Below are 21,490 nucleotides of genomic sequence, written 5' to 3' on the forward strand. Positions count from 1 at the left end.
CACATGCTCCCTTTCCGTTGCATAGGTTGAATGTAAAATGTGTGATTGTGCCGGCCAGTGTTACCACAGCACACTTAGATTGTATGGTTGCTGTCACCTCAGAGGTGGGGACCAGGGTTTTTAAGTGCAGTCAATGAGCATCTCTAAAGAAAAAAGTAAAATGTTTGCCTGTAGACCTGGTGACAGGCTGGAGGTGGGGGTCGGGGTGGGAGGTGAGCCTTGCTTCATGCCTGCAGTCTAAGATCAGAACAGCAAATTTAAGCGTCCTGACCTTCATCAGCATTCAGAAAGCCCGAGGTGTTATGGTGAGCAGTCCGCAGAACACTTAGATGTGAGGCAATTTACAATGAAAACCTAAAACAAACAACAGAAGCCATCCGGGAACTCTCACTCTGACCCCTACACACTCCCCCCAAAGCAGCTATTTTTAAATCACCAAACCACTGTAGTATCTGCGGCATTTTGGAGGTGGCCGGGATCGTGAGTCACATCCGTCTTTACAGGAATGATGGCGAAAGACAGCTTGTTCAGCACTCCGTTTATGAGATGTGAACAGCAATTAAGAAGCTGGGGGTGGAAGGAAGGTGGGAGGGGAGGGGGAGGTGGGGGGCGTTTCACACGCAATCGAACCTCATCCCAAAGTCTCTTTATCTTTCCCTTCTCAGGACTCTGACCTGAAAGAAGAGCCACAGCCCAGACACATTTGGTGGCATGGTAGTCGCCTGCCATCCTGGAATCTTGTCTCCTTGGGCACCCTGACACGGTCGCATATGCTTAGAATGTGTCCCTGACCCCTCTTTGCCCACAGCAGCTGGTGAAAGTTCCTGAACGTTCGACTCCTGTGGGAAACACTCTGTGTTCCAGTGTGTGTGACTCAGGTGATCACCTCATGGCATAATCAGAATCTCAGTAAACAGCCCTTGTAAAACCAACCTTTTATCTACCGGCCTTAGGAACCACGGGAGCAGGATGTGCACGAGAAACCTGAATGCAGCCTTTCCAGCCCCTCACAGCAACAACGCTCTCCTGTCCCCAAGAAGAGAACCTGCTTATACCGTGAGAAATAAAAATGTATTCCCACTTAGTGAAGACAGGTTCGAATGGGGAGGGGTTCTAAGCAATGGAGGGAAATGCAGTCAACACTGGAGTGTTTCCTTAGCCCAGGACGGGTTGAGTTCACTGACCCAGGCTGACCTCAAATTCAAGTCTACCTTTGCACTTTTGTGCGTTCTTTCTGGGCTCGTGTGTGACAGCGGCCGTGTTCCCTGGCGTCCGTGTTCCCTGCCCTGACAACCATCACTCTTCCAAAACAGCAAAGATGTTAGCTAGGTGTGTGTGGGGTGGAGGGGTGGTGGTGCAAGGTTGGAATCCCAGCATTTTGGAAGGTGAGGCAGCAATTATTATGAGCAGTGGGATTATGGGTATTTCTACAAGTAGGGTACAAATGGAAACAACAGAGACAAACTCAAGACGCTTCATTCTGCTAGACACTGTGGTATTGCTAAAGCCTTGTTTATTCTGTAAGAAGTATGCCCATGAAAAAATATATATAGTACAATATCTATTTTGTATCCATCAAAATAGATATAGTACAAATAATTCTATACAGTCTGCTAAGAAGCCTAAAATGAGGTAAATGTTGAAAGAAAAACCCTTAAAATCCACTATCCTCTTTGTACAAGCCAGTGGGAGGCCTGTCCCTTTCTGAACGGAGATGGAGGAGGAGTGGATGGGGAGAGGGGGTAGATGAGAAAGGGGAGGGGTGGGAAGAAAGGAGGGAGGGGAAACTGGTTGGTATATAAAATAAATTTTAAAATGTTATTTAAATAAAAAATATCTGCTATCCTAGCAGTGACTATGTTACCTTTATAATGTAACACACCTGAAATCCCTGCATAGTACCATTTTGCTATTAGGATTAAGACCAAACAAAACAAAACAAAAAACAAGCAAGCAAAAAACTGCCTGGTATTGAGAATTTCACACTTACATAAAATGTGTTTAATAAATCTATCCACCATTCGATCTCCTCCAGTTCTTCCTTTCCCTAGCAGCTTCAAACACAAACCACAGCATGGAGTCCGTTTAGTGCAGACTGTGTGTGCATGGTGCAGACCCATCTTCTGGAGCCTTGGTGACCTCTGGGGGACACATCTCTGAAGAAAACTCACTCACCGTTAGCAGTCATGTTACCAATGGCTTCTCAGGTAGTGGCTCATGCGGCCACTTTACTTAATGCAGTCTTCCCATTGCTACCCTAACTCTCAGCCACACTGGCCTACCTGCAAGTCTCTAAAGTAGTGTGCAGCCTTCCCGAGTGTGTGGGGATTTTGTTTTCTGCAGTCTAGGTCTTCGCCACCTGCCTTCTCTACCTCGTAGGTCTTACTCACCCATCAGATCTTACCTCATTACTCATTACCAAGCCATCAAAGATTCCTCATCTCATCCCTACCCCCGTTTATTATATGCACCCATAAATGATATCTTTTTCCTGTTTGGCTCTTACCCCGTTTGGCATATTCCTTATCTTTTACCGCTTTAATCAATCAATCCAAAATTTAGCGGCTTAAAGCAACAAGCATTTACTGTCTCAAAATTCCCAGGAACCAGGATCTGGAAGCCCCTTGCCAGGGCTTCTAGCCAGTTCTAGCTCAGTCTTTGATGAGCTTCTGGCAGCCTGAAGCCACCTGCAGTCCTGCCTAGGGCTGGAGGCTCTGCCCCGCTGGCTCATTTATTTGGCCTTTGTCCAGGACATCAGTTCAAACCCGAGGGCCTCTCCACACCCAGCTGGGCTCTTCACAGCCCAGCAGCTTACTCACCCAGACAGGAGGCCAGGGAGGGCATACTGAGGCCGATTGTGCTTTGTCTTCAAGTCTGACCGCTCCCTGTGTAATTACTAGAATACTAGAAACATTTTATCAGATTCCTACTATCAGGGAGAAAATTTGGTTTCCACTTTTTGAGGGAATTTTTTTAGAAATATCTGAAGCTGCCCCCACATGATTACTTAAGTAAACATATGTCTTCCTTCCTAGATTAAGAATTTCTTGGAAATAGAACCCCCTACACACACGGCTTCCACTTTTCTCTGCCAGAAGCCTGAAGTACATAGGTATGCAGTAATGTTAAATGGGTGGGAGGAAGGGATGGGGGCAGGGACAGAGAGTTGGGGGATGTAAGAACGACCTGAGTGGGAGTGGGGGTGGCATCTTGGTAACCATGGAATCTTAATGTTCTGGTTCGGGTAAGTGAGTGTAAATACAGCGACAGAGTAGGGATATGACCTGATGTGTATGATATGCCAGATATAATCTACAGACACGCAGCATGAAATACAAGGGGACTCTCAGGGGGAGGGTGTCCAGAAGAGAGGGAGAGCAAAAGAAAGTAGTTAGAAAGGGCAGAATGCATATTTTCTCTTAATTAAAGATCTGGATTTAATTATGTATACACACAGCTAGCTATATGATATGTGTGTATGTGGGAGACATGAAAACATGAGAGGGGTTTTCAGAGGTAGAAGGGGGCCAGTCAGCCACAGGGGAATAGCAAGGATGAGGAAGCACAGTAGGAAAGTAAATATGAGCAGAGTATAATGAGTTCTTTATTTAATTTATATGAAAACATCATGATAAACTCATTATTTTATGTTATAATTGAAAATTATTCCAAAATTGGCTCTGTTGTGCAGTTGATAGCACCAGGAACTTGTAAAATTCTTCAAGAACTAAATGGTACCCAGCACTTAACACGCCCTTGGAGTCCGACACGGGAGCTGCTGAATCTTTTTCTTCTCCTTCCATGTTTAAATCACTTAGGGCATCTATTTGATGTGCATCCCACTTCTGGTGTATCTCCTATTCCTCCCATCTACTGGCGCGTGTCCATGGCTGTTACTCCAGGACCCTTGCACATCCCTATAAACCCCCACCAATCTGTCTCTCTCTCTCTCTCTCTCTCTCTCTCTCTCTCTCTCTCTCTCTCTCTCTCTCTCTCTCTCTCTCTCTCCCTTTCTTTCTCTCTTGCAATCAACACACTACAGACTACTTATCTTTCATTCTTTACACCATCTGCTTTTGCAGTCTCTGTTGCTGCCATATTTGTTAAATGTGTGATAGCTGGGGGGGGGTGTGAATTGCATATGGATTTGAAGTCCTTTCTGCTCCTTGTTTGTGCAGAATTGATACCCAAGCCCTCTGTAACTTAGAGAACCAAGCTCAGCCAATTCCAATAGATTTGGCCGTTAGCCATAGTTGATCACATTCTTCTCAAGTCTGCACAAACTAAATGGCCCAGAAATAGCAGATCTTTTAGAATAGCAATTGGAAAATATAATGAGATTTTTATCACTCTTTAATTCTAGCTCTGAGGCAAGCACCTTCACGCTATTACTAATAAGGCCTCTCTTGATTGTTGACGTTCTGTAACAGTAACAATGGTGCTATGTCAGAAATTCTTCCATTATATTTTTCCTTTTTGTGTTGCTGGGGATTGGCCCTAGGGTCTCACTCAGTGCTAGCGTACTATAGAGTATACACTATGGATTTACAAAGATGGCAAATTCTCAGAGATCGGTAGTAGACAGATACTGTGCGGTGGTACCTGAGACTTGTGGGAAGTGGCCAAGTAAACGACACATTCTGCCTTTAGGTTTCTCAGACTTGCCATAAAAAAGATGATAGTTCACATTTTAATAAATTGGAATCTACTGAAAACACGCACACTTGGGGCAAAGTTTGCTTCTGAGGAATAAATATGTATATTTTGGAAACATTGGGTGAAAGTTCTCATTAAGACTAGCAGTGCTATTCATACAGTGGTTCTGGGTCGTGATCCCAGTGACGTCCTGTGTGGTTTGAATAGAAATGGCTCCCATGGGTTCGTAGATCTCAGTGCTTGGTCATTAGGGAGTAGTGCTACTTGACATGGATTAGGAGGTTTGGTCTTGCTGGAGAAAGTGTGTCACTGGGGTTGGGCACTGGGATTTAAAATGCTCAAGTCAAGCCCAGTAGCTCTCTCTTCCTGTGCCTGCCAATCTGGATGAAGAACTCTCAGCTCCTCTCCAGCACCATGTCTGCCTGCATGCCACCACACATGATGACAATGAACTAACCCTCTAAACTGTCAGTCAGTCCCAATTTAAATGCTTTTCTTCTATAAGAGTTGCTGTGGTCATGGTGTCTCTGCACTGCAATAGACACTGACTAAGGCGCATTCCAACAGTTGCAACTGCTCTAATATCCATCCTGCCAGCGTGGGGACTTGGGAACTATTTCCCCAAAGCCCCTCATCCTTTGCATAAGGTCACAACTGCTCAGGCTCTACAGATGCTTTCAGCAGCTGAGATAAACCCCAAGTCTGAAGCTACTGTGTGTGCCTGCTACTCTGTGTGCCCTACAACTGTGTAAATCTGGTAAGATCTCCTTCCTGTTAGTGCTTCTAAGCTTCCCAGCTACTACAAAATAAACAACAAAAATAGAGTCTGGCCAGAATCACAGACTTTTGTTTTGCTTTTGTTTTCTGCTTTGGGTCAACGATTAAAGTAACAAAGGCCGTTCAGGCTTCACTGCATGAGAGACCTGCAGACAGGCTTCATCTCTGTAAGAGGAGGGCCTCACAATCCCTGACCCACATATGGGGCAGGCCCTGGCTTCCCATTCTGTACCCAAGATCCCCAGTGATTGGTTCACCATGAGGGACCATCACTCTTTGTCCTGTTGGCACGGGACTGAATGGGATAGCTCCTTTTAAGGATGGCTGCCCCTAGTGTGCTGTCATCCTTGGGCTCTGGCCTCCATGCTAATGTTGTCCTCTGCCCTAACTGTGGCAACCAAAGAAAAGGACCAGCAAGATGGCTCAGCGGGTGATTGCTGCCAAGCCTGAGGACCTGGGTTCAATCCTAAAGATCTACAAGGTAAAAAAAGAAAAGTGATCCTCTGACAATCACATGGGTACCATAGCACACACATACACACATACTAACACGCATGTGCATGCACACAAACACACAGGTAATAAACATAATTTTAAAAGGAAAGAAATGCCTCTAGACACTGTCAAATATGCCCTAGGTGGACATCATGCCTGGACAGGAACCACTGTCTACATCTAAAGTCATTTTAGCACCTCCTCGTCAGTAGTAGTGTTCTGAGGGTTTTCCGGCCCCACAGTCAGCATCAATGCTCTGAGTACTTGAGGTGAGAACACTAAGTGCTTCCGTGGAAAAGGACTTAGTTCTTTTCCAGCCCATCCTGTGGAGAAGACATTCTAACCAGGGCAACTCCTAGCACAAAGGGCTCAAGAACGAAGCAAGACACAGAGCTGCACTTTTGATCGTGTTTAATGAAAAAGAAGTCACGTGAATAGAAATGGACACAGAACAGAGATGGGTGGGAAAGCGTGGCGGCTGGAACAACGGGAAGTCGCTTTGCTTCTGACTTCACAGGCACATCCTCTCAGTTACTACTGACCTAACACGATTCCGGAAACCCCAAACATCGCGATAGTATGCCATTCCACTGACCTTCCACAGACACGCAACCACGTGTGTCCGAATGGTGTCTCTCCACTTCCCCCCAGCCCAGATCCCCAAGACGCACACGGCCAAGGCAAGCGTATCCACTGTGTGTTAACCCGGAGTGGGGAAGCGCGGCGGCCTTGGCTCTTTATTACACAGCAAGTCAGCACTGGCCGGTGAGCTCTGGGCACGGCCGTAAAGGCTGCTAATATTTTCACGAGAGAGCACTTAGGCTACGCAACCGTTTATTCTTAGGACAATCAATCGCTGGAGAGTTACACCTGACTCTGCCAGCTTCAGCTATGTGGAAAGACGTTCCTATGGTTTGTAGCTGAGCAGACGTGAAATATGAAAGGCATAAAGTTTTAAAATGCACAGATGTGAAACTACAGTGATCATCCTGGCTTGTTTTATGGCTCATGATTTTTCAGTGGGACCAGTCGATATTCTATTTTTATTATTTTCTACTCTAATGAATAGTACGATCATATCGCTCTAACTAGGAAATATACATATATAAATCTTTGGAAAAGAACTCTGATCTATGAAAATATATACTGCTGAGAGCTTTGCATTAATGACCTCGCTTCAAATAAAATATCCCTCTCTCAAGCTGGAAGCCAGGCAGCACTAAACTCATTCTAGACATTTGCCATGTGGGTAATAAAGAGAAGCAGTAGATTTTACTCTCTGTCCCCTTTGAGATACAAATCTTGTTGGCCAGGGCAAAGCAGCCAACAACCTCTGACACTCACGTCTCACCAACGGATGTTAGGAGGACCCTTGCCTCTTCTGATACTGGATGCGGAGTTTTTCCAGTTGTTCTACACATTGAGACTGCGCCATCTTCAGCGTCCGGTTCTCCTCCGTCAGAGCCTCAAATTCCCGGACCAGCTGAGCAGCGTCCAGCTTCTCCTTCTCTGCCTGGTCCAGCTTGGCAATGAGCTCCTTTCTGAAATTCAGGACACAGGGCAAGAAGCACAGGCTGTACTGCACCCATACCCAGCAATCCGCACTCCCCACTCTGCGCTTCTAAGTGTTTGCCCTCTGACCGCCAACTACACACCTTACTTTTCCCTCTTCTTTTCTCCCCCTTCCCTTTTCTTTCAGTATCTTTATGTTTTTATTAGCTTACAACGCAACAGGTTTCCTTCCACATGGGATGTTCATACATCTCTCCCTCCTTCCCTCCTTCCCCCACTGTACCCTTCGGACCCCAGCCCCCTTCTACTATGTTCTATGGCCTTCTCCACACTTCCCTTAAAACCTTTTCTTCCACTCTCACGGGCGACTTCCCAGATTCCTGCCCTTTACTCATTTACATCCTCCTGGATGTGAGTATTTAACAATTAGAAGTTAGGATCCAACTCAAAAAAGTCAGTAGCCCTCCTATATACAAACGAGAAAGAAGCTGGGAAAGAAGTCAGAGAAACATCACCCTTCACGATAGCCACAAATAACATATATCTTGGGGTAACACTAACCAAAGAAGTGAAAGATCTGTTCAACAAGAACTTTAAGTCTTTGAAGAAAGAACTTGAAGCAGATACCAGAAAATAGAAAGATCTCCCATGTTCTTGCATAGGTGGGATCAACATAATAAAAATGGCAATCCTACCAAAAGCAATCTACAGATTCAATGCAATCCCCATCAAAATCCCAATACAATTCTTCACAGACCTTGAAAGAACAATACTTACATGGAACAGCAAAAAACCCAGGATAGCCGAAAACAATCCTGTACAATAAAGGAACTTCTGGAGACATCGCCATCCCTAACTTCAAACTCTACTACAGAGCTACAGTAATGAAAACAGCTTCATATTGGCATAAAAACAGACAGGTTGACCAATGGAATCGAAGACCCGGATATTAATCCACACACCCAAGAACACCTGATTTTTGACAAATAAGCTAAAATTATACAATAGAAAAAAAAAGAAAACATCTTCAACAAATAGTGCCGGCATAACCGATGTCAACATGTAGAAGAATGCAAATAGATCCATATCTATCCCCATATGACATCTATTTCCTTACTATTGTAAAAAGAGCCATGATCCACATGGATAAGTCAGTGTCTCTGTAGCAAGATGTCTAGCAAGTTTCTGGGTGTGTGCCTCGGAGAGGTAACTAGGTCATAGACTAGTTCTATTTTTAGGTTTCTCTCACTGGTTTCCACTGTGGCTGCAGTGTTCTAGCTGCACATCAACAACAGGTGAAATAAGGTCTCACTCTACAGACCCAAGTTGGCCTGGAACTCACTCTGTAGCAATCCTCCTGCCTCAGTTTTCTAAGTGCTGGAATTATAGTTGTGAACTACAATGCCCAAGTATTGATCTTCTTTTTTATTTTAATTTCTCCAAAATCATGGGTCTTTGGAATATGTTTAGGACCCAGAGATCTTTCAATCATTCAAAACAGTGATCTTTCAAATTATTTAGTGTGTGTGTGTGTGTGTGCACATGTGTGTGTGTGCCACAACATGCAATTAAATCAGCTCTCTCCTTCTACTATGAGTTCTGGGGATCCAGCTCAGGTGGACTACCTTGAAGGGCAAGTGCTTCTTGCCTGTTAAGCCATCTCAATGGCCTGTGATATTGTTACAGAATATTTGCTGAACTATGTACAGATGTGTTGCATTTGTTTTAACTATGTACAGATATGTTGCATTTAACTACGTATAGATATGTTGCATTTGTTTAACTATGTACAGATGTGTTGCATTTGTTTTAACTATGTGCAGCTATGTTGTATTTGTTTATGTATAGATATGTTGCATTTGTTTAACTATGTACAGATATGTTGCATTTGTTTTAACTATGTACAGATGTGTTGCATTTGTTTTAACTATGTATAGATGTGCTGCATTTGTTTAATTATGTACAGATGTGTTGCATTTGTTTTAACTATGTACAGATGTGTTACACTTGTTCATGTTGCAGAATATTTATTCAACTATGTAAAGATGTGCTGCATTTATTTAATTATGTAAAGATATGTTGCTGTCTTACCTTGCCTGCCTAAAGCATCTGATAGATCTAATAAAAAAGTTAAATAACCAATAGTGATAGAGGAGGTATAGTGGACTTCTGGGCAGAGAGAGTAAGTAGCAGGAGGAATGTAGGCTCAGGGAAAAAAGAAGAGGACAGGTGGTATGGGAAGTTCTTCTGAAAATGTGTTGTTTTTATTGGTTAATGAATAAAGAAACTGCTTTGAGCCTATAGCAGGGCAGAACAGAGCTAGGCGGGGAAAACTAAACTGAATGCTGGGAGAAGAGGCAGAGACAGGGAGACACCATGTTGCAACCAGAAGGGAAAGACACAGCTGTCAGATAGAACCTTGCCGGTAGGCCATGGAGCCTCATGGTAAAATATAAACTAATAGAAATGGGTTACTTCTAGATGTAAGAGATAGCTAGCAATACACTTAAGTGATTGGCCAAGCAGTGATTTAAATAATATAGTTTCTGTGTGATGATTTTGGGAGTCTGGCAACCGGGAAACAAACAAGCAGCCTCCTATAACAGACAGGGAGATGTGGGGATGAAGGAAGCAGGAAAGTAAGACATACAGAAGGAAAGAAAAATAAAAGCCGTGAGACAAAACATAGATGAATAGAAACAGGTAAAATTAAGTTACATGTTAGCATATTCTATACACTACAAACCATACTCAGATATGGATATGTAATGAGATAACACTGGATGCTAGAACAAGTGGGTGAAAGAAAATCTGATGAGGAACAATATTTTTCCATGTTCTCCAAGTATATTCCCACAAAATCTTATGAACTGTGAAGGATAGATGAGAAGAGAAACCTGGGTGACTGCTTCAGCCAAATCAAGAGCATTGCTATCACCATGGAGACAAATAGGTACCACATGCCTGTGAGGAACATGCATTACAGCTGCGGTCTTGCCTACCCAACCCAAAATGCACACACTAAACATGAGGAATATTAGACAATTACAAGAAAAATATCCCTCATTGGCAGGAAAGAACAAAGCACATTCTGGGAAACTTTTAATAATAAATCCAGTAAAAGACGCAAGAGGATTTGTGACACTTCCTTTGGGGTTTTCTGTATGTTTGAAACCTTCAAAATTATCTATGAAGGGGCAAAAGTTAAATCAGAATAGAAATTCTAGTATTTTCTTTCTATACCTGATAGACTCCCTTAACCACTCAATTTGGTATCCGCTGAGCAAAACCAGGCTTTACAAAAGAAGGAGGACCCAGCAGGACCAAAGGAGAGGGTGTGGAACACACAGGCACATACACTAAGTCCATGGGCTCCAGCTGATCTCTGGATCTTCCAAGATGTTTACAATAAAAATTGGCAAATGGAAAAAAGTACTTCAGGGAAAGATCATTTATATCTTAAGAGAAAGGAAACCTAACACAAAGTGCTCCATTTAATTAAAAAAGCCACACAGCTAATAAGAAAAGGCAGAAATCAAGCCTGTCCTGATTAAAGTCTTAGTGTTCTGTGTCCCTGAGCACAGGTAAAGCAGAAAATGCTGATAATTAAATATTGATCAGTAAAAGTTCTCTTGTAATGATCTTAAAGAAATTAATGAGAAAAAACCCTACATGGGGTTGAAAAAGAGAACTGTAGCAAATCCTGCACCCATCAGGTCATCCCTGGTCTGCCTGGGGCCCCCTCCCACTTTAAATTACCTACATCACACAAATCATTTAGAGTTCCGCTTTCACTGCACGGTCTAGGGGTGGCTAGTACCAGGATGGCTACTTTCCTGACTTTCTGTTTGACTTCAGTTAATCCCCTGATGCTCTCTGTCTGTCTTTTGTTTTGATTTCTAGAGATGACCAACCGCAGGATCACTGACTTTCTAACTGCAAGGAATGGTTGAGACTGTCTAGTCCCATCTCTCTACACTGGAGAATGTCAATAATAATTTCTCCTTCACTACAATCAAGAAGCCTCGGCTGATAGTTTTCTAAATTAGCTTCATGTAAGTAATTATATAGATAGCCAATAAAAAACTGCCAAGATGTCTGCTATCTCCTGTTTGGAACTTATTTATTTAGACACATTTATGTTCATCCATTAGCAAGTCATGAGTAAGGCCAGGCACGTCAAGCTACTGAAGCTATTTTATAAACAGATAATTCCAAGAAGAATTCATTGTTTACAATGAGGCAAAATATGGACCCAACTTTGATCTTTCAGGCTACCGTGTCTATCACTCATCCACTATCATAGAATGTGGGGGAGGAAGGACATATGGGAATCTTTTTTGATGCTAAGAATTTGTAGCCTAATACTCTATATGATGCATCCCAGCAGTCTGAGGGCTACACCCCTAGGATTTACCACGAATCATCAGATGTCCGCATCCTAAGCCACAGACCTGGAAAAGTTCTACTTGTAAAGAAAAATGAGAGAAGGAAAAGTATTAGTAAAAAAAAATTAAAAATATGTGGAAATTAATTTCAAAATGTAGGAAATTCTTTGGGTTCCAAGAAGTTGATTCATCGATAGTACAAATACTTTTTGATCTAGAGAGATCACTCTTGGGCTGGAGAGATGACTCAGACATGAAAGGCTAGGTTCGCAACCCAACATACAGGACTGGAAGAATCACTATCATGTTCCTTGGTGATTGCAAAATTAACTAGGGATTTTTATTAAGAAAAAGTTACAATTCTAGAAAGTTTGGCTCTGATGAGCTAGTAGGATAAACTTTATTTTTAAAAAATTCAAACCCTTGACTTGGTGGTGCTTATATGTTCAGAGACCCATATTATATAGGAGAGAAAAAGCAGATGCCTCCAGATGATTGAAGGATTGAAGATCTTACCTTCCTTTTTTTAATGATGGAGAGATAATGAATGATGTTGAATGGAGGCTTCCAAACTCAATCTGCCAATGGTGCTGACTGCTCATGAGTAGTAAATGCACACATGTACTAAGATATGAGGAGGCAGAAGCAGGCCAGAGGACAACACTGTGCTCTTGCGGGGGCGGGGGTAAGACTGAGTCTAAACAAGGTTTGTTTAATGTGAGTATGGTTGGCATTTAGACCTAAGAGTCTGCTCTAGACAATGGCATTGCAGGAGGCTTAGCATCATCCTTGGCTCTCAGTCGCTAGATGCTAGACACAACTTCCTCACTTCCTGGTCATGAATTCAGACATTTCTCTAGATATTAGCCTGGTCCTGGGCTGGTGATGGGAGAGGAGAGTCTCCTTATGAAAAACACTGCTTTAAGTAAAGAAGGCTGCAGGGTCAACCTGAGCTGATCCTTGGGTGGGATAATAAAGTAAAAAGGAAGATGCTTCTTTATTCTGCTCCTCTGGAGATTGTATTGTTGCTGCCTCCCTGGTAAAGGAAATAAGTTAAAGATATACTCATTATGGGTACATAAATGCCTTGCCCATTTTAACAAGGTCTCAGGCAGAAGATAAGGGAAAAAATGTAGTCAAGAGACTGGACAGCCCTGGGTTAGATGGTGTTATAGATCCAGTCATTATAACTGGGCATTAAAAAAGTATAATCTCACAGCCAGGTGATGTCTGGAATATTGACATTTAACACAAAACTACTTAAATGAAAAGCATCCTTTTGGCCCTTCCTCTGCCTCCTCAAGCAAAGCCTTCAGCAGTCAATTTTCAGACTCCTCTGGTCAACTTGCTCAACAAGTATTATGTTCCAGCGCAAACCAGGCAGTGTGTCTATTGTCACTGGTGAGCTGGTCTCGGGAAGCGCACCCTCACTGCTGGGAAATGAACTCAGATCCCATACTTCCCCCAGGAAGGAAGTTGCACACATCAGACATCATGAGAAAGAGAATAGGTGTTTGCACCATGTGCCCACCCTCTATTATAAACACCTGGGGGAAATACCACTCTTGCTGTTCCTGGATGGCAGTGAAAACTCAATTTCTAGACTGAGTAAATGCATAAGACCCACATGCCTGGAGTACAGAGAGAGATGCAGTTCTCCATGTGTTCGCACTTTACGTTTTTACAAACCTCACCCTCGAGTGGAGTGGCGTAGACAAAACTGGCCTTTCTCTGTTCACTCAGTGACAGTGGCCTGTTGAGTTCCTCTCTGTCCCCCAACTTTGAGAGACGTTCCAAGAACTTGGCTTAAAAATCTTTCTTTGAAAATAACCTCAGGCAGAAAGTGTTCCTATTTAAACACAAAAACCTCTGTTGGCACTTTCAGAATGAGTTAAGTAGCATAAAAAGAGGCAAACAAAAGGAGGGTTATTTTTACATTGATGTTTTACAAGTTACCTAAGTACCCCTTCCCATAGTGCAGTGTTCCCCTAAATAAGCTATTGTTCTCCATAGTCGCTCTATATTAATAAGATATAAGCATGAAGCTCTTGTAATGTTTGTGGCTTCCCAATTTAAAAAAAAAAATCCTCTAATGCTTCACCTGAACCCACCACTAAAGTTATATGATCCCTTTACTCAATGATGAAATGAAAACCCTCTTAAAATTGGGCAATGTATCTAAATAAATATCTCTCCAAGGAAACATAGAGATGGCCCAGAAGTGCATGTGCAACATCATAGCCATCAGGGAAATGCACGTGGTTATTTCCACCCACTAGCACTGGCGTCCTCAAGACAGAGCAAGCACTTGGAGAGACAGATGTGCAGCAATAGACTTTTAACAGATGTTAATAGTGGCATCATTCAAAATACTAAGCAGGGCAAACAACGCAAATATACATTAACCAATGAAAGGCAAATAAGATGTGGACAATAGGATATTATCCGCAGATAAAAAGAATGAAGCGCTGGTGTGTGATACATGGATGAACTTGAAACACTATGCTCTGATAGTCTGAGAGTCATGCCAAAAACATATTACACAATTACATTCATTTAAAAAATGTCCAGCAGCAAGCCTATAGACACAGAAAACAAGTTTAATTGCCAAAATAGCTAGTGAAGAAGAACAATGAGAGGGACTGGTCAAGACTACAAGATTTCCTTCTGGGCTGATGAAAATTGCCCACATCCAAGATGGCAGCGCACAATGCTAGAAACACAGAGAACTTCAGGGAGAAGTATCTTTTCATCTTTTGTAACTATCCCTTTCTGATATTGCCCACCTCCTCAGAATGGTTCAAATACAGATTGGAGAAATGCTTTGTCTACCAGACAAAACGTGAGCATGTCGAGAACTCAGCAACCTTCATAGCCGGTGTAGTCTAATCAGATATCTTAAATCATTTCTGTCTGGTAATTGGTGCCAGATATCTAAAGTTATACAATGTACAAAAGAAGCTACGTATACCAAATAAAAATTCTTATAAGATGTATCAAAAACACATCATGTTACAATATATGCAATTATAAGGGATATGACCACATGCAAAAAGATCTAGATGTTCAGCTAAAGTAGGAACTTACTCTCTACATCATTGGTCATAAGCCAGAAAGACATTTAAATAATAGGATTTAGCCCGTAGTAAGTTTGTAAACTTTGAGAAAGTTTGACTATCTTTATCCACCCAACAGATATGACCAGTGACATACTCTCACTGTGAGTCCTCTCAAACTTGACGCAGGGAGACCTCCTCTGGAGATACGAGAGAAGTTCAGTCTCAAGTGCAAGCATCCGCTGTACACAAACAACCCCAATAAAGAAAACCTCTCTTTTAAAATACTTTAGAATCTTCGTGTCTCACTTGCATGAGCCAGGTGCCAAAGGCATCAAAGTCAGCCACACTTTATGAAGGGTTGGGAGAGGAATTCTCATCAGAATCATTTTTAATGGAATGCTAATTGCTTGGGTCAAATCCATATGGCTGGATTTATCTCGCTTGAAAACAAAGGCTTCGGAAAAAGATCTGTTATAAAATGAGCCACTGGCTCACTACAGCATGATGAGAAGCAGGGCTGCTAACAGCCCTGAGAGGATGGACTCTGTGGTGACTCCAACCACACTTCGATTTAACAGCTTATCTTAGCAACCCTTACGAACATCATGTCATATTTTAAATACAAGGCTGTAGCAATACAAGCAAAATATGTTTGTGCAGAGGGCATTCCTGAAACCTATAACAGGTTACCTTAAATTGACCTAATTCCATATTTGACATCTATGATCTATGATCTTTTCTGTGGCGGAAAAGAGATGCTAAAGAGAGTGCGTGCCTACAAGAGAGACAGAGAGCCTCATAACGACAGGAATAAACTTAATCATGACTCCTGATAGCACTAACTCTCCAGTTTCTCCTTCATTGCTAAAGAAAAAAATCTGATCACCATGGGTGAGGACAGGGGCTGGGCCTTCCTAGAGGAACTGCTGCATGTGGCACAGACAGACAGTATCCAGCTCTGTCCTGGGAATAGGAATAGGTTGATATAGTTGAGGTAGGGTCAAGGAAGGAAGTTCTAGAAGGGTCTCTAGGCATGTTGCTGTAGGTTGTGAAACCCAGGCCAGAATTGGGTGTGAGGACTGGGAGTGTAGGTCAGTTTGTAGAGTGCTTGCCTAGCATGCAGGAGGCTCTGGGTTTGACTTCCAGTCCTTCATAAACAGGTGGCTGTACATGCCTGTGATTGAACCATCAGGAAGGTCAAGCATGACCAGGAGTTAGGGCATACTTGGGTACACAGTAAGCTTGACTGCCAGCCCGGATCCATGAGACTGCCTCCAGTGAGAGAAGGGGCAAGAGAGAAGGAAAGGAAGAGGTTCTATTAATTTTAAAGAAGAAAAAGCCACACACATAGGAAGGAAAACATAATATTGCACCAACCAAGATTTGAAGCAGAAAATTTTAAACCCAGATAATTCAACTGGGAATGGAGAAGAAGGAACTTGAGAAGCTACATGAAGGGGGTTGAAAGTAAAAGATTTGCCCTTGCACTATATGTAGCCAATTGTTTAAAGAACTGAGATATAATTGATGAAGGAATAAGATGACTTCTACAGAAACACACGTGGCCTTATGAGTCCCTGGGGGGGCAGGCTTCTTACTCCTTTGAGGTCCTAGAAGGTTGTATAAAGGTTTTTCCCTAACCATCTAGGTGCTTTTTTCTAAAACCAACTTGAGTCCTTCTTCCTTTGATGATGCAGTGGTACCCACAAGTTATCCTTGTTCTCCACGCAAGCCATGAGAACAAGTTCCAGATCCCTAACATTAGCCATTCTTATGCCATGATCCTGTCATAGTTCAAAATGCAGCACACAAAAATAGTAACTCTTAGAGTGGGTGATTCTCATATTGCCAGAAAAATGGCCCATATGAGGTTAAATTAAATACCAAAGTCCTCAAGAAGTGAAGAGTTATCTATAAAGATGAACTACCTAGGTGCGTTCTCCCCTGTTGTGCCATCACAGTCCGTGTGTACCCAGAAAATGCACTCCAGGCTACTCATCCTGAGTCCTCCTGTGGCTGCAACGTCAGCCACTCGTGAAAGTCACGCTGTGGTGACAAACACAATCTGAACATTTTGAACAGCTTACCAAGACTCTGTGACCAAAAGGAAAGCCTTGGATTTTAAAAGTGGTGCCTTCTGATTTCTCAACAGTTCTTAATCTTTTATAACCAAAAGTTCAAGTCAATTTTTGTGTATGAAACGAAGCAAAGCAGGGAATTTTGAAGAGGCTGGGCTCATTTGGTAAATGCAGTTGTCTGTTTACCAAACCCACGACTGCATAGATAGCCAACCGCTATACAGCAGTCTCAAGAGTTGAGTCCTAAGATTTTTTTCTTAAAAAAAACACATTTCACCTTATTTCATTCAGAAATTAAGTAATAAATATGTTGTGTCACTGCAGTAAGATAAGGGAAGAAGAAAGATAAGGTTGGAAACTGCCATGTTTGTGAGTTCTGTACACATCCTGACAATGATGTGTTTAGCGTTTAGGTGTACATAATGGACCAGGCTTCAGGAGCTCAACGGTGAGAAATGCCTGTCTAGCTACGCTTTATTGGGACCACGTCCTAGTCAGAGGTGTAAATACTACCAGCAGATCTCCCTAACAAGTATGTAAGAGCAAACTGGCCAGAGGATGAGGACATAGTCTTTAATATAATGCTTTTCAGGAATAAAAAGAGGAAGAGTCGGGGAGGAAAAAAATGTTGGCAGAACAAAGTGCAATTACGCTGGGTTTCATGAAACAGTAAAACCGGAGTGCTCCAATTAATTGAATTGTCTGATTTTGCCTAGCAGACCCGTAATGATGATAAACGCTATCGTGATAAAAACTTACCGGGACTATAAAATGCAGTTAGGCAACTAATGCATTTACATAACTCTAAAAGGGTTTTCATCTCATGGGGGACCTTTACTGCTTAAACATCAATTAACAGTCACTCCAAGCCAAAGTGCCCCGAGGTCTCTGGGTACAGCCAGAGAGAATATGGCATGGCTCTGGATTGTATTTTGGCAATTTTAATTTCTCTCACTAAAATGTCTCATTTCAAAACCAATTACATTTTGAGTGGAAGCACGCCCACAGCTCTCTTTCTTAGTCAATAGGCAGAGGCATTTGATCCACAGAAGGTCTGTTGCGTGTGCCCACAATCCCCTCCCTTCCCACCCACTGACCGCAGTCTCTGCTCAGTAGAAGAGAGTACTTACTTCCTTTCCTCGAGCAAGGCGATCTCTTTTTTGACCTCATGGTACTCCTCTGCTATTTGGCAGTGCTGTTTAAACACCTGCATGGATTCTACGGAGTCCTGACATGGCGGCAGAGGCTGCACAAACGAAGAGAAACACAATCAGTCCACCATATCAGAAAGCAGCGCCGTCAATGAACACAGCCGAGTTGGGCGGCTTCTGTTTGAGGGATCATAGAGAGGTGAGGCGAGATCATAGAGAGGTGAGGCGATCTTGCTGACATTGACTTTCCTGGCCAGCTCAACCAGAAACTGGAGCCCTGAGACCTACTACACATTAGCTACGAGCCCCATTGATTTATGGTTGTTCTTAGAACTTGTAACCTGCTTTAGAAAAGATCCAAAGCAGAGGCAGGCGGATCTCTGTGAGTTCGAGACCAGCCTGGTCTACAAGAAAAAAAAAAAAAAAAAAAAAGGTCTGGGGAAATACTCCAGTTGTCCATTTCTTTTTTTCTTTTTTTTTTTTTTTTTTTTTTTTTTTTTTTGGTTTTTCGAGACAGGGTTTCTCTGCAGCTTTTTTAGAGCCTGTCCTGGAACTAGCTCTTGTAGACCAGGCTGGCCTCCTCCCGAGTGCTCAGTTGTCCGTTTCAATTCCTCCCTTTTTTTCCTATGCCTATGATCCTGAGGCCAAGCCCACGAGAGTGGCGCAGTTCTGCCGGTAAAGAGGACCAGAACCCTAAACCCTGCTCGGAGCATATGAGGTGGAACACAGAACAGATCTGAGTTTCTTCTTTCCTCCCATCTATGAGGAAAACAGGTCCATGCGGCAAACTTTCCCTACATATAACATGGAAAAAATTCCTACCTCCAGAAATCATTTTTAACTAAGAGTGCCATGGCTTTGTAATTCTTATCTGTAGTGTTTAGCTGCGTTCCTGCCGCCCTGCTTTCGGCCTCCTGACTAGCTTATGCCCCAAAATAATTACACAGAAAACTGTATTCTTTTAAACACTGCCTGGCCCATTATTTCTAGCCTCTTATTGTCTAATTCTCACATCTCTTGCTTTAACCCATATCTAATAATCTATGTAGCACCACAAAGTGGTGCCTTACCAGGTAGATTCTAGCGTGTGTCCATCTTGGGCTGGAGCTTCATCGCATCTGGCTTCTCTCTGAGGAGAGGCACGGCAGTCTGCCTAACTTAGGAGAGGTGTGGCATCTTACTGATCCTTCTACCTCACTTCCTCTTCCTGTTCTGTCTACTCCACCCACCTAAGGGGCGGTCTATCAAATGGGCCAGGCAGTTTCTTTATTAGCCAATGAAATCAACTCAAACAGAAGACTCTCCCACATCATTTCCCCTTTTTCTGTTTAAACAATAAAAAGAAGGCTTTAACTTTAACATAGTAAAATTACATATAACAAAACAGTTATCAAGTAAGAATTACAGGTACAATATTTATATCTACTTTATCTTTTATCATAACAAAGGAAAACAACTATAACTATCTATCTATTCTTCAACTCCATCAGCGTCTCCAGAAGGACACAATATTACCTAGGTGAACAAGAAGTAAGCTACTTCCAAAACTCTAGAAATGACAGAGACATCTCACTGCCTGGACAGTCACCCAAAGTTCTTTTGTACTGTTGGGGCATCCATCTTCAGCCTACAGGCCCATAGTTTCCAGCAGACATTTCCATGATCAGGAAATTTCAAAGGTAGTTCAGTCACTATCTGCTGTGTCCTTCAGAATGTCTCGCAGACTCTTTCTTGAATTAGGAACCCCAAAGAATCATCTCACATTTAGGCAAGTTCAACAGTCCTCTCTCGTTGGGTTCTTTGTGTCCAGTTTCTGCCAACAGTCCAGGCAAGAGCAGTTTCTTGCCCAAGTGGCTATCAAACTCCATAAGGATCCTCTTCGATGCCCATCTTCCTCTTGAAGTAGATTGGTGCTGCCAGGAGCTGATGTGTCTCATTGTCATGAAAAGCCTTAAGTTATTAAAACATTTAAGTGGAATATTCTGTAGTCTTTGAAAAGATATCAGGAATGCCTATCGAACTGAAATATATCTATATATCTAGAAAATCTAACTAACATGACTACAAGCTTAACTATTATCAATGATTTTTCATTAGCAACCTATATTTCCTAATTATACATTACATTTTTAAATGAACTACACAATCACAATACCTTAATCGTTATTAGAAATACATATACATATAACAAAATAGACCTTATATTTCTATCAATAAGGCAAAATTTATACCAATGTAAATTATTCATATCTATATCATCTCCCCCTTTAAATGTAAAAGAACATTTATAAACAATATTTGGGAATATGGACGTAGTTATTTCTCTCCAAACTGCTTCCTGCTGAATGGGGACGCTGTTAATCAGATCTTTCATGGTGTAACCTGTGTGCCAGGTGCATCTCAGTCATCAGTTGGGTGAAGTAATTTTCTGAAGGTGTTCACAGCAACCTTTCAGGAGGGCGTGGTCTATCATACCATACTGGGATAGAAGCAATCCAACGGGTCTCATTTTCTGTAAAAATAAAAGAATCTCTTTTCCAAAGTATCATATCCTTAGATCCAAATTCTGAAGTCAAGGTATTTTCAAAATATCTATGTTGGATTAGTTCAGCAGCATTTGTAAACAAATATCTTTTAGCAGCTGTTGCTCCTTCCTCAGCATTTAAACAATTCAACGAGAGCATAATAGCATACAGTATCAAGATTTTCTGTGTATTTTCCATCTTTGTGTGGCTTTATTTTAACCTCTATTTCATTTATTTTTACTTTTACTGTTTTGAGACAGGTTCTCTGTATATCTTTGGCCTGGGATAACTCTTTAGACCAGGCTGTCCTTAAACTCTCAGAGATCCACTGTCTCTGCTTCCCAAGTGCTGGGATTAAAGGTGTGTGTTACAACACCTTGAACACACAGAGATCTGTCTGTCTCTGCCTCCCAGGCATTCGGATTAAAGGTGTGTGCTACCACACCTTGAAGTCATAGAGGTCAATCTCTGTCTCCCAAGTGTTGGGATTAAAGGTGTGTACCACCACAAAAAACTACTTCCTTCTTTTTAATTTTAAGAACTGTCACCTTTAGCCTGCATATATTTTCAACACATTGTAAACCATTTTGATGTTTTCTTTGACTTTGAATCTTTCTTTTACTGTATATCTCTCTTTTTGTGACCACATGAGTCTTTAATTTACCAAACAATATCGGTAAGACTAAAGCCGTGGCTTTGACAGCTAGATCCAGCCCATTCCTTAGCTTTCCAGCCTCATGGCAGAGGTACCGGCTGTAGCCATGTTTATGGCCACAACTCTATGGCGTTTCATGGTCCCTGCCAGCAAGCAAGCTGCAAAAGTATGTCCACAGACAACACTCAAGTCCT

General features: G+C 42.3%; 1 protein-coding gene across 7 annotated transcripts in view; it reads right to left on the bottom strand.

Moving 5' to 3' along the window:
* Window positions 1-6,322: 6,322 nt before the first annotated feature.
* Map3k7cl (MAP3K7 C-terminal like) overlaps window positions 6,323-21,490 on the bottom strand; it is a 93,092-nt gene continuing 77,924 nt past the window's right edge. For all 7 annotated transcript variants that reach the window (XM_038344938.1, XM_038344943.1, XM_038344942.1 and 4 more), the window contains 2 exons: window positions 18,096-18,211; window positions 6,323-7,469 (listed from right to left, as the gene is read on the bottom strand). In XM_038344938.1, the coding sequence (XP_038200866.1) occupies window positions 7,289-7,469; window positions 18,096-18,211 (297 nt within the window). In that variant the 3' untranslated portion in view covers window positions 6,323-7,288. The remainder of the gene's footprint in view (window positions 7,470-18,095; window positions 18,212-21,490) is intronic.

The sequence above is a fragment of the Arvicola amphibius genome, chromosome 10 (assembly GCF_903992535.2).
Source record: "Arvicola amphibius chromosome 10, mArvAmp1.2, whole genome shotgun sequence".
NCBI classification, from domain to species: Eukaryota; Metazoa; Chordata; class Mammalia; order Rodentia; family Cricetidae; genus Arvicola; species Arvicola amphibius.